The sequence below is a fragment of the Typopeltis vanoorti genome, chromosome 2 (assembly GCF_054136105.1).
Source record: "Typopeltis vanoorti isolate ZY-2024b chromosome 2, IOZ_Tvanoo_1.0, whole genome shotgun sequence".
Lineage (NCBI taxonomy): Eukaryota > Metazoa > Arthropoda > Arachnida > Uropygi > Thelyphonidae > Typopeltis > Typopeltis vanoorti.
Window position 1 is genome coordinate 158778423 of NC_143550.1, and position 12782 is coordinate 158791204.

The following is a 12782-nucleotide window of genomic DNA, read 5'->3' on the forward strand; positions in this document are numbered from 1 at the left end:
GTGATGTAAATATCCTGCAGGATAATTGAAATAAATTGATAGTGTGGGCAAAGGACAATGGCTATCAATTTGATTTTGCAAATTGTAAGTTTATGCACTTTGGGATGAAAAAGATTGCATACTTTGTAATCCAGTACAATCACATTCATTGTACTGGATTACAAGAAATTAATGAGGCTAGGGATCTGGTGATCGTGGTGGATAGAGATTTGAAGTTCAGTGTTCATGTTGCAAAAGCTGGCAAAATAACTCAAAGGATTACTAGGACGTTGAAGAACACATTCACAAATAAAGATAGGGAATTTTTACGGGCACTTGTAGCATAATAAAGTTTATTAGATACACATATTCACAAGAATATAATAATTTTATTACTGAATTTAAATCAGAATGACTGCCTTTCTGTTGCCAAAATTTGGGAGTCTCATCCTCATAAATGGCAAGCAAAAGTGCATCCTCCCCCTTGTGTTTAATTAATTTAATTTTTTTTAATTTAATTAATATAATGATGTGTCATTTATTTCATTATATTTCAAATTACTTAATTTTAAATTTGAGTCTTAATTGTAATCTTATTTTATTGTAACCAGCCACTAAGTGATATTCTAGTGTATGGCTCAGCTCTGTAAATAGGATTAACATTCTAGCTTCATCTGGTTATTATGCTGATGCACTGATGATGATCAGTTAGTTTCTAGATGAAATATTTATAGTAATAAAATGATTATATTCTTGTGAATATGTGTGTCTAATAAATTTTAAAAAAATAGGGAGGTTACTATCCCTGTTTATAGGGCTATGATTTGACACATCTTGACTACTGAGCGCAGATTTGTCACTTGTGTTTCTTGGGGGTCAGGAGATGGTGGAGAAGATTCAGAGACCAGTGACCAAGCTAGTGACACATCTGTGAAATGCCTGTGAGGATAGGATGAAGATGTGTGGATTACAAAGTTTAGTTAATAGCAGAAAAGAGGGGACATGCTAGAACTTATAAGTTATTAAAGGGATTCTATAAAATTGACACAATAGAAAATTTTCAACATATGACAAATAGAGAGAGGAGAGAGAACTAAGAAAGGCAAGGAAGAGTATGGTTAGTAAGGATATGCATACTGGATTTTTTGTGGAGAGAGAGGGGAATGGATTGCCAGAATTAGTTGTGAGTGCCTTGACAGTGAATGAATTAGGAGATGTATGATAGATTTTTGTGTATAAAACTAACCTCTTTATACACAAAAAAGCATTGAGATATCCATATAATAATAGTAGTAGTAGTATTGCTTGTTCCTTACATGTTGTTTGTGATACATTAACAGATTTCCTTCATGCAGATACTTTTGTATCTATAGTGACATATTGTTGATGGCCTTCATGGAGTCATGAGACTCACTGCAGAAATTACATCATTACAGGATGCTGAATTAATCTAAATTAATCCATAACAGGCATGATAGATTTTGCATGGTATTTTAAGCTGCCTTGATAAACCAACCAACCTTAAAATTGGCAAGGTTTGTTTTTTTCCAGGATTTTTTGGTTCTCAGTTTTTTATTTAGTTACTTGTTTTTATTTTATTTCATTTATATTTTTATTTTATTTATTTTTTATCCAGGCAGGCACTATATTAGAGTATTAGTCATATTTCATATTATGGATGTGATTAGTAATATCTTATCAAATCATAGTTATTTTAACTAATAATCTTTAGTGATATTAGCAGACCTTAATTATTTCAATTATGATACTTATTAAAAGAAACACTGCATTATGAAAGATGATAGAATTAAAAATGTAGGTAGAAACAGGGCCGTACTTATGCACAGTTGCACGAGGCTCTAGCTGGAGGACCCAAAAAATAGAGCCAATTTAAGGTCCCTAAACAATGAAATGGGGATCCCCAGAGCACTCTAACACTTCAGGTCCTGCCCACCTCTGGAAAAGTGTATGTATGGCCCTGGGTAGAAAAATTTCTTTCTCTAAGCAAATTGAGGTTTGCAGAAATATTCCATTTCTTCTACTTTAACTTTACTAATGAAGTATGCCACTTTCATGAAATGACTTCATCATCATCATCAACAACCATGGGTCCAGTGCCCGTAGGTGTCTTCTGCCATCTTGATATGATTTTTCCACTGCATCCTATTTTGTGCAAGATGACTCAGTTTGTGTATAGAGTTTCTGCACCATTTAACGATGTCATCGCCCCATTCTCTGTTTGGTCTTCCTCTTTTGTTCTTTTCTTCAATTATTCCAAACAGCAAAGTTTTTAATTTTCTCTCATCATTCATTCTACATATATGGGCCAAATAGATGTAGTTTCCTTTTGATTATTTTCTGGATCAGGTTTTCTTTTGGTTGTATTCGCCTGTAGATTTCCTCATTGTTCACTTTCTGTATCCAGCTTATTCTCAAGATCTTTCTATAGCACTTCCTCTCAAATGCCAATATCCTCCTTTCAGATTCTCTCAGGAGTACCCAGGCCTCACATCCATAGAGCATGCTGCTGAAGATACAGGTTTCTACAATGCACAATTTAGTTTGCATATTTATAGCTCAGCTCTTCAATATTTTGTCCATGGCTTTTAAACTAGTTGTTGCTCTGGCTATTCTAATTTTTATCTCTTTTTTGGGATCCAAGTCATGCATCATGTGGCATCCAAGATATCTGAAGTGTTCCACATTTTCCAGTTGGAATCTGTCTATCATAACTCTGTTCAGTAACTCCTGTTGTCCGAATATCATTGTTTTAGTTTTTTCAAAGTTGACATTTAGCCCATATCTTTTTTCTTCTGTGTATAGTGTTTGCAATGTCTGTTCCGGCCTTGCTGCATCTTCTTCAATCAGGACGATGTCATCTGCAAAGCAGAGGTAGTTTATTCTCATGCCATTTATTGAAATGCCTCCACCTTCTTCTTTAATCTTATCTAGTGTTTTCCCAGATGTGTGATGAAGATGATTGGTGATATTGGGTCCCCTTGTCTTGTGCCTTGACTTGTGGCAAACTAATCTCCAGTCTCACCTGCTATTCTGATTTTTGCTTGTCCTTGGCTGTTTATATCTTTCAGCAGGCAGATCAATTTATTGTCCACACCATAGGATTCCAAGACAGCCCATGCTATATTTTGGTCAAATTATCAAATGCTTTTTGGAAGTCCACGAAACAGCAATATATCTTTTTGTTCTTTCTTCGAGCTTTCTCTGCTATTAGTCTTAGTGCGAGTATTTATTATTATTATTTTTTTTCACCTCCAGGGAGTCCAAAGACCCATCGAGGGAGAGCATCCACTCTACAACTCTGTCTCCACCACTCACAACTCCACCAACTGACTGCAACTACACCAATGCCATCTATCGCCGACCATCACCACCACTGGTATTTCCACGGACAATCACAAACATCCATGCCCATGGTGGGATTCGAGCCCGCAGCCTTTTGGCTGGGGAGCAATACGTTAACCACTCGGCCAGCCAGGCTGGTGCATTTGTTGCATTGTACTTCGATCTTGTCGAAATTCAGCTTGCTCATCTGGAAGATGTGCCTCCATATTCCCCTTCAGGCATTCTGTTAGTATTTTCATCAGCACTTTGCAAAGATGACTCATTAATGCAATAGTTCTGTAATTGGTGCATTCTAAAGCACTGCCTTTCTTATGAAGAACAACCAAGACTGATTTTTTCCACTCTTTGGGGGCATACCCTGATCTCCATATTTCATTACACAGCTTATGCATTTCTTTTACAACTGATTCTCCCCCATATTTTAGCATCTCGCCTATTATGTTTTCATCTCCAGGACTCTTGTTGTTCTTGAGATGTTTTATAGCCTTACTAGGGGAGCTCTGATGCCTGCAGTGCCCCCCCCCCCAAGTTCAGGATTGGTAGGCCAGTTCTCCTTGAATTCTGATGACTCAAAATTTGAAAACTTGAAAGGGGGGGTTCCTCCCCCCCTGCCTGTGGCGCCCAACCCCCGAGTTGCAGACTGGTAGGCCAGTTCTCCTTGAATTCTGATGACTTGAATTTTGAAAACTCAAAAGGGGGATTCCCCCCCTGGTGCCTATGGCGCCCACCCCCTGAGTTGTGGACTGGTAGGCCAGTTCTCCTTCAATTCTGATGACTCGACACTCAGGGTAGCCCCTGAGTTTCAAAATATTTCAAATAACTTGACAAAAAATGTGACACAAAAACGTTATAAAAAAAGGCTTATCATTTTATATTATAGAGTAGATTCACCTCCTCTTCCAAGATGTCATTTTCAAAGATCTCTGCTGCTCGAGAAATTGCTTTTAGTTCTTTGATTACTTCTGTTGCAGTTTCATTTAGTTGATTTTTATATAGTTTACTGCAATATCTTGTCCATCTGTGTATGATTTCTGTCTTGCCATCAATACTTGACCATTTTCATCCTTGATCTTGATAATTTGATCTTGTTTGCCACTTCCTATTGACATTTCTTATAAGTTTGTAGACCTCTCTAGTTTTGTGTTCTCCATAGTACTGTTCAATGTCTTTGCACTGGTCCTCCAACCATTTGGCTTTATCAGATCTTGCTGCTTTCCGTACTTCATTACATTTTTCACAGTGTAACTCATCTGTTGCCTCTGAATTATCTATTTTAAGTTTCAGTTCTCTTTTCTTTTGTACCAATTTTAGGGTTTCCTGAGCTATCCATTTCTTGTTGATCTTTTCTCTTTCAGGAATTACTTCCCCTACTGCTTTTTTTTAGCACTGTAGTCAGTCATTCTGCTCTTGTATTTATATTTTGTTTTTCACTTGGGGTCTTAAGCTTAGTTTCCAATATGTTCTGATATGCTGTTCTTAGCCTGTCTTAATTTAGTTTTGAGATGTCTTTAGCTTTTTGGAACTTTCCTTTGTACTGCTGTTTCAGTTTTAGTCTTATATTCGCAATCACTAAGCTGTGGTCCGAATCAATATCAGCTCCTTGGAATGATCTGCACTGTTGAACTGAGGTTCTCCATTTCTGGTCTATTAATATCAGGTCGATCATATTCCTGTGTTTGCCATCAAAGGAGCACCACGTTCATTTACGACAATCTTTTTGTTGGAATTTGGTATTGCAAATCATCAGGTTGTTATCTGTGGCAAATTCCAGTAGCATCTCTCCATGCTCATTTCTTTCTCCATAACCAAATTTTCCCATAACCTTTTCCCATCCTGTGTTATTTTTGCCAATCTTTGCATTCCAGTCTCCTCCAATGATTATATCCTGCTTCGGCACCTCATCAATTACTAGTTGTAGATCCCTGTAAAATCTCTCAATGTTTTCATCTGCACTCTCTGCAGTGGGCGCATATATTTGAATGGTTGTGATATTAAATGGTTGGGCACCGAATCTTGCAACCATTATTCTTTCACTAACTGGTTTTGTGTATCATTGCCTGACAGGCCTTGTTACTTAGCAGGAAACCTATGCCTGCTTCATGCTTACTTTCATTTCCTGACCAGAGAACTTGTCCACCATTTGATTCTCCTGACAATGTCCATCTCATTTCTGAAATACCCAATATATCACATCTGTATTTCTTCTTGAAGCAACTGCAATTTTTCAGTTGCCCAGAGTGTATGGACATTCCATGTGCCAATTGATATTCCATCCTTTACAGGCCTGAGTTTGATTTTTTTTTTTTTTGTCTTTGTTTTCAGTAACTGATTTTTCGATCCAACCCTGATTACTCGATTGGGGACATGGACCTTGTTTGAACCGGGCGACGTCCGAGCTGGCATGAGTCTTTTTTCTTGTACTTTGGCATCAGATTTCAATCGTGTTTTCATTTTACTGTCAGCACATCGACACTTATCTGAAAAACCCTTAGTCTTCCTTGAAAAGCTTGGGAGAGAATTAGAAGGAGAAGGAGCATATAGATTTAGGCTTAGGGCGGCCTAAGCTCGCCACAACACAGTACCGTCATTGGACTTCTGTGGCATTATATAGTTACTGGAGTTGTCCACTAACCCACCACATCCTGTTAGTATTGCCGCTTCTTGTCTGGGACTGCTTATTGACTATTCGCAGTTAGCCACCATCTCTGGTGGCCATTCTCCGATCCACAACCTGGGGACCTGTCTGGTGGCATGTAGCTTTGCCTCTGGGGTGAAAGACCCCAGACCGGAATGGATGACTTACTTATTATTATTATTATTAGACACCTCCAGGGAGTTCAACTTTGGTGTTGTTATTATTATTAAAATACCTACATAATGTTAGTATACTCATCATAAAAAATGACACACATTCAGTAACATATCTGCCACATTATACAATAAACTCATTCACTCTTTCACACATTCGTCTTGTGCCTTGAATTTATCTACAGCTCACCACATTCTTTGACAACTTTTTTGAGATTGCTTCTCATTCTTCTCCTCTTTTCCTTCATGCTGAATAATTCTTTCTGTATTAATTTGCTAAATTCCTTCAATAACTAAGGTCTACATTTTTGTTGAAATCATTGCTGGAACTGTACTGTCCTCATGTAGATGTTTCTTTGAAATTGTACGCATTTCCACCATCACCTTCCCCCCCCCCAATCCCTCATCTTCTCCATTTTCTCTAAGATATCACCATATCTATTCATCATATCCATTCACCATATCAACATATAAGATATCTGTTCAAGTCAACTTGCAAAATTACAAAACTAAACTACTCTGCTCTGCTCCTCACAATTCTTTCGATTTTTGCATCATCTACACTGCATATCACCATTCAAACCTTTCTTAATATCATTAACATACAAGTTAAACAGCAACAGTCCCAAAACAGGCCCTTGGGACACATCACTAATAACTTTCCTCTTCTGGGATATCACCCCCCCCCCCATATGCAACTTCCTTATATTTAACACATAGCTAGTCTCAAATCCAGCACAATAACCAACTATAAAAGCCATCTATTCCATTTTAATTACCAGCTTGTCTTGTGGTAATCTATTCAAGGCCTATGTAAAATCTAAAAATACCACTGTGTATGCATCCATCACCTTGTTATAATAAATAAGTAAATAAATTGCTAAAACATAATCTTATTTCAGCAAACCCCATACTGTCTACCAAAGAATGCTGCTTTATGTCAACCCAGTTCTGAATCTTGGTCCTCACTAACACTAACCACAGCTCCAGACAACACTGATTGACCTACAATTCCAAGCCATAGTCTTATCACCATCCTTATGGAGAGAAACGATTTTGTTCTCTTATCCACTCCTTTGGAACTTGACCCAGGGTAACACTCATGTCAAAAAGTTTCATCAGAACTGTTGTTAACACGAGTGTCTCCCTGGAACATTCCCTCGAAATATACAGTGATATATCATTAAACCCTAAAGCCTTATTAATCAAGTTTACTCATTTCCTCCTATACTTTATGCTCACTCACCATCATTCCATCATCCACCCTTCCCACTGCACTTATGTACAGCATAATGTTGCAGTTCGAAGGGTGACATACCTTTATGAGCTGCTCATTTAATATCATAATTATATCCTCCATAGTGGTTATCATTCTACCATTTTTACTGACCAGTCATTGCTAATGTTTCTTTCTCTGTGAGCCAAGTATTGAAAGAACTCCCTAGGATTTTTTTGGCTTTTCTTAGACCTACTGCTCATAACTGTACTTCTGCTAACCTTACCAAGCACCAAACAAGGTCACTTCCTTGCCTGTATTCCTCATGTATTCCTCATGCAACTGAATATTACCACTCATATTGTACTGCCTCCATAATGCTTTCTCCTTCCTTACCTCATCTCTTCATTCATCCATTTCACACCTATCTTATTTATCCCTCTAACCTTTGGAATACATTCCAACATTGTCTCTGCCAGATAGTTTTGGACTGAAGCCCAAGCAGTATTGATCTCCTTTCCATCCAATTCCTCATTCCATGATAATGCTGCAAGCTGCCTTCTGAATATAGTCATAATCTCCAGCCTTATAATTCCACATATATCCTTTTCTTTCAGGTCTTCATGTGGCTGGCTACTATCTAGGTAATCACTTTGTGGTCACTCTTAACAAATGGAGGGAGTTCTAATGCTCAGTTTATAATAATAATAATTTCAGATGATAAAATTCAAGACCCTTGATCTTGTGTGCCCTCTTTTAGATTGTCTAAGGCAGTTGTCTCTCTCAAAACTGAAGAAATTCATTATCTTTTTCTCCCAGATGTCATCTCTACCTTCCAGTCTGTATTACTATCATAATTATAATCACCATTTTTTTATAAGCCAGGCTAATTTGCTTACACATTTCCCTCTCACTGCCCTTGACATTACCAGGTCTATAGCAGTACCTAACTAAATATTTCACCCTGTCCACCTCAACCTCATCATACTGTTTTAAATCCACTACCACTGTTTGCCACTTGCATGTCCACTTTGGATGGAACACGACTCCTCAGCTACCATCAACACTTTTATCCTTTTCTGTCTTCATGAAACAAAAAAAAAAAAAACATTCCTGCAGGCCGCCTCAAATCCTTTCTTGTCTACTTAATCTTCACTTCTATATCAAGCATCCACACCTCTCTTGCAGTGTCTTCCTGTCCACCCTGATTTCCCCCAATTTCCCTGTCTGTCTTCTGTTCCTGCACTATCCCCCCTTCACTCACACTATTCACTTCTCTGTTCGCAAACTGTGCTACTTTCCTGTACATCAGCTCTTACTTCCTCAGCTCTTCTGTCCACTACAGTTATTACTCTTCCTTCTAGCAACAGTCTTTTCTGCTAACTCTCATTAGACCATTTAAATGCAATCGCTTTCTCTTATACAGTTTTGTCCTTCCCTCATCTCATGTCCCTACTAAAATGCACACTTTTCTCCTCACAGTGCTCCTAGCATACCATTCATGATATTCACTTACTATCTCAATTCATCACTATCATACCTTGGCAACATTCTGATCACCTTTCCTACCAGACTGTTATCGTTTACTCTCCTGATGTCCATTCTTACATTCTCCATATTCTCAACCAAATCATTCATCCTTGCTACCACTATCCTTTGCTCACTTATATTTTTCATATCTCATGCTTCCATCATACTACTCATTCTACCTGCAGGAAACAAACTTTCTGTGCCTTCTAATTCACTACATTTCTAATAATCGAAGCTCCATGGAGCTACTCTTGATTATTTATTACCTCCTCACATGATCATGTTTCATTCCTTTCTTTCTCTTCCAGGTATATCTACAGTTCTCCTTGTTTTGTTCTTCATACACTTCATCTCTTACCTTATCTTCAACTCCACTTTCCTGTCTTGAATCACTTTCTCACTGCATTCACACTGGTGAATATTACATTCAGTTACATTATCATTCTTGCTTGCTTTTATATCTGCACCCATGAACTCCTGTTTTGCCTTTTTCCAACTATTATGAGCCTGCCACACATCCATAATCACTCACTTCTTTTATTCAACCTCTCCACATAAACATCTTGAATATTTCCTTAAAGACATCCTCAATATTATGGAAGGATAACTTTATCAAATGCTAATGGGTAGGGATATGACCGAAGCAGTCATAACGATTGATCCCCTTTCAACTGAAGCAGAATATATGTGATGACTATTATTCATTTCTTTCTGTTTTTTATTGCTTTATATTTTTTAATACATCATCATCAAATTCCTGACATGTACCCTCAAGGGGTGTACAGGATATGACAGTATGACATGAAAACTTTACATCATTACTAACTTCCCATCTACAATTTTCTTCCAAATCAATCAGTTACCTGTCAAGACTCCAACATTGTCAGATCTTATATTTCTGTCTTCTAAGACATTTTTTACCACATCAATCCACCTATATCTTGGTCTTCCTCTGGGTCTTTTTTACAGCCAACCTGGATGTGAAAAGACACTTGTTTTGCTAATCATTCCTCTCCATTCTGTTTAAGTGACCATACTACCTGAGATTAGCTCTGCTAACCCATTCCTGGATACATTGTCAAATCTTATATTTCTATCTTCTAAGGCACTTTTTACTACATCCAAGTTCTTTTCTAATATCCTCATTTTTAATATGATATTATTATTATTATTATTTGACACCTCCAGGGAGTCCAAAGACTCACTGAGGGAGAATGTGCCAACAGCATCGAACGATTGATCCCCTTTCAACTACTAACAGTGCTCAAACTCGCTTAACGTTTTGCGATCCATTAGTAGCATAGGCTCTACCAAATTGACCAACCTTTGCTGGCACAACACTAATCTTTCTCAAGACTCTCATATCTGCAGCCTCTAGTCTTTGGTCAAGTGTTTTACTTCTAACCCGGTTCTCAGATCCATAAGTTAAAATTGGTTTGAACACTGTCTTGTATACAGCTAATTTAGTAGTTTGACTAATTTCTCTCTTATTCCATATAAATGTATTCAGTTGACTTCCTACCATGCCAGCTTTGTTGATTCTGTTGTCTATTTCCATATTTAATTTACCATCTTCATTAAAAATTGTGTTTAAGTAGCTGAAATGTTTTACTTGTTTTATAGGTTCTCCGTTCACAATGGAGTTGATATTTTCAGTGCTTCTGCATATGTTCATTGTCTTTGTCTTGTTATTGCTGACCTTCATAGCATATCTATTACAACAGCTACTCAATTTAGTCAGGGAATCTTGCAGATGTAGCGGATTTATTTAGAAGTATAACATCATCCGCATAAATCAAAGAGCTGACATTAACATCTCCAATTTTGATATCAGGTTTAATACCACTTTCCTTCATAATGTGATCCATATGGATAATGAATAACAGAGGGGATAATGTGCATCCTTGTCTGACACCAGATTTAATATCAAACCATCTTCCTGTATTTCCTTCAATTCTAACTGCTGACTTACAACTCAAATAAAGACTAAGTATTGCTTGATATATGCCCCATTGATACCATATAACTGTAGAGTTTTGAATAGCTTCTCTCTTGTCACCTTGTCATATGCATTTTCCAGATACAAAACTTAAATACAGATTTTTGTTATATTCCCATGAATTCTCAACTATTTGTCGTAAAGTGAAGATCTGATCCTGACAGCCTCTATTTGGCCTGAATCCAGCTTGTTCTTCACCAAGCTTCTCTTCCACAATCCTTCTCAATCGTTTCTCAAGTATACTTGCATAAATCATACCAGGAACATTCAGTAGAGAAATACCTCTGTAATTCTCACATTCAATTTTATTTCCCTTTTTATATATGGGTACTATGAGAGCTCTACTGCAATCATCTGGAATTCATCCCTCTGGCCAGGCCTTCTGAACTATGAAGTGTAGCCACTGTAAGACTTTTATACCTCCATACTTGAGCATTTCTGGTTGAATATCATCTACTTCAGCTGCCTTTCCACATTTCAGGCTTTTGATGGCTTGTTCTACTTCAAGTATAGATATGTATTCCTGCCGGCCTGGTTGGCTGAGTGGTTAGCATATCCACTCTCCAGCCAAAAGGCTGCGGGTTCGAATCCCACCATAGGCATGGATGTTTGTGAAAAATACTAGTAATGGTGGTTGGCGGTTTGATGCCATTGGTGTAGATGATTGATGAACATATTTGAGTGGTGGTGACGGACAGTTGTGGAGTAGGCGCCCTACCTCGATGAGTCCTTGGACTCCCTGGAGGTGCTATGTAATAATAATAATAATACTTCAAGGATTTTTTTAATACATTGTTCTGTGTATACACAGTTTGCCAAATTAAGTTATTAAGTTGCCACTTTTCGAATAAATTAATTGCAATGACAGATGCAACAGTACTTATGTGAGAACTAAGGTAGATAATATGAAGGTGCTTAAGATATTACAAAATCCCATTGCAAATACTGCAAGTGGCCCGTGTGTTATTAGAAGGTGCAAGAAAGTTGGTACCATCAGGCTCTAAGTCTCAGCACTGCTGCATCTTAAGGCAATGGAAGGAAGATAAAATAGCTCCATTACATAAAAGAAGAGACAGATGTAGAAAATTATAGACTGATCAGTATTTGGGAATGGTTTAGATATGGTTTAGGTATTCAGGAATGGTTAAGGTTTAGAAAAAGTGGCTAAGGGTAGAATTAAGGAATAGGAATTTGTGAAAGGTAAGTCATGCCTTGGTAATTTACACACTTTCCATAATGAAGTGACAACTGAGTTGGATAAAGCATAGGAGTACTTCTACCGTAAATGCTTTCAAGGAGAGGTATAAGTATTTAAGCATTGTATGATATGAAAAGTACCCTCACTTGATGAGTCCATCCCTGATGTCCTAGCGATGCCTATATAATAAAAATAATAATAATATATTTAATTTATTAAAGCAGTACAGACCATTTTTCACACAGCCACTAGAATGGAAGAACATATTGATATACAACCATTAAACAAAGTCATTATATTTTAATTACATATTTAGAAAGCCATATGTAAATAAACAGAGTTGCAAAAAAAAAAAAAAATATGTTATTAAACATTGTATTTAATCTCAACAAAGAGACATAAAATTGCAATGAAATTAAGTTTTCTTTAAAAAAAAATATTTTTTTATATTTAATAGAATTTCTGCTTGTTAACTGCCTTAGAGGACTATATGCAAATAAACTACAGAAATGTTTCTCTCTTTTCCTTTCTGATTTTTTTAGATGTTCCAGGGAAACCAGAACCTCCAAAAATAGAACAGTGTTCAGATGCAGAATTCTTTGTGACTTGGAATCCACCTAAATTTGAGGGAAATTCTCCAACTCTTGGTTATATGCTGGAATATAAAAAAACAGGTATTTTATTATTTA

The 12782-nt window shown here is 37.0% G+C and overlaps 1 protein-coding gene across 1 annotated transcript in view; it reads left to right on the top strand.

Annotated features, from left to right (window-relative positions):
• The window catches only part of LOC150109564 (protein Obscurin-like), a 1271613-nt gene that overhangs the window by 1190865 nt on the left and 67966 nt on the right, over nt 1-12782 (top strand). The window contains exon 92 of the mRNA XM_090402667.1: nt 12636-12767. Within this exon, the coding sequence (XP_090258793.1) occupies nt 12636-12767 (132 nt within the window). The remainder of the gene's footprint in view (nt 1-12635; nt 12768-12782) is intronic.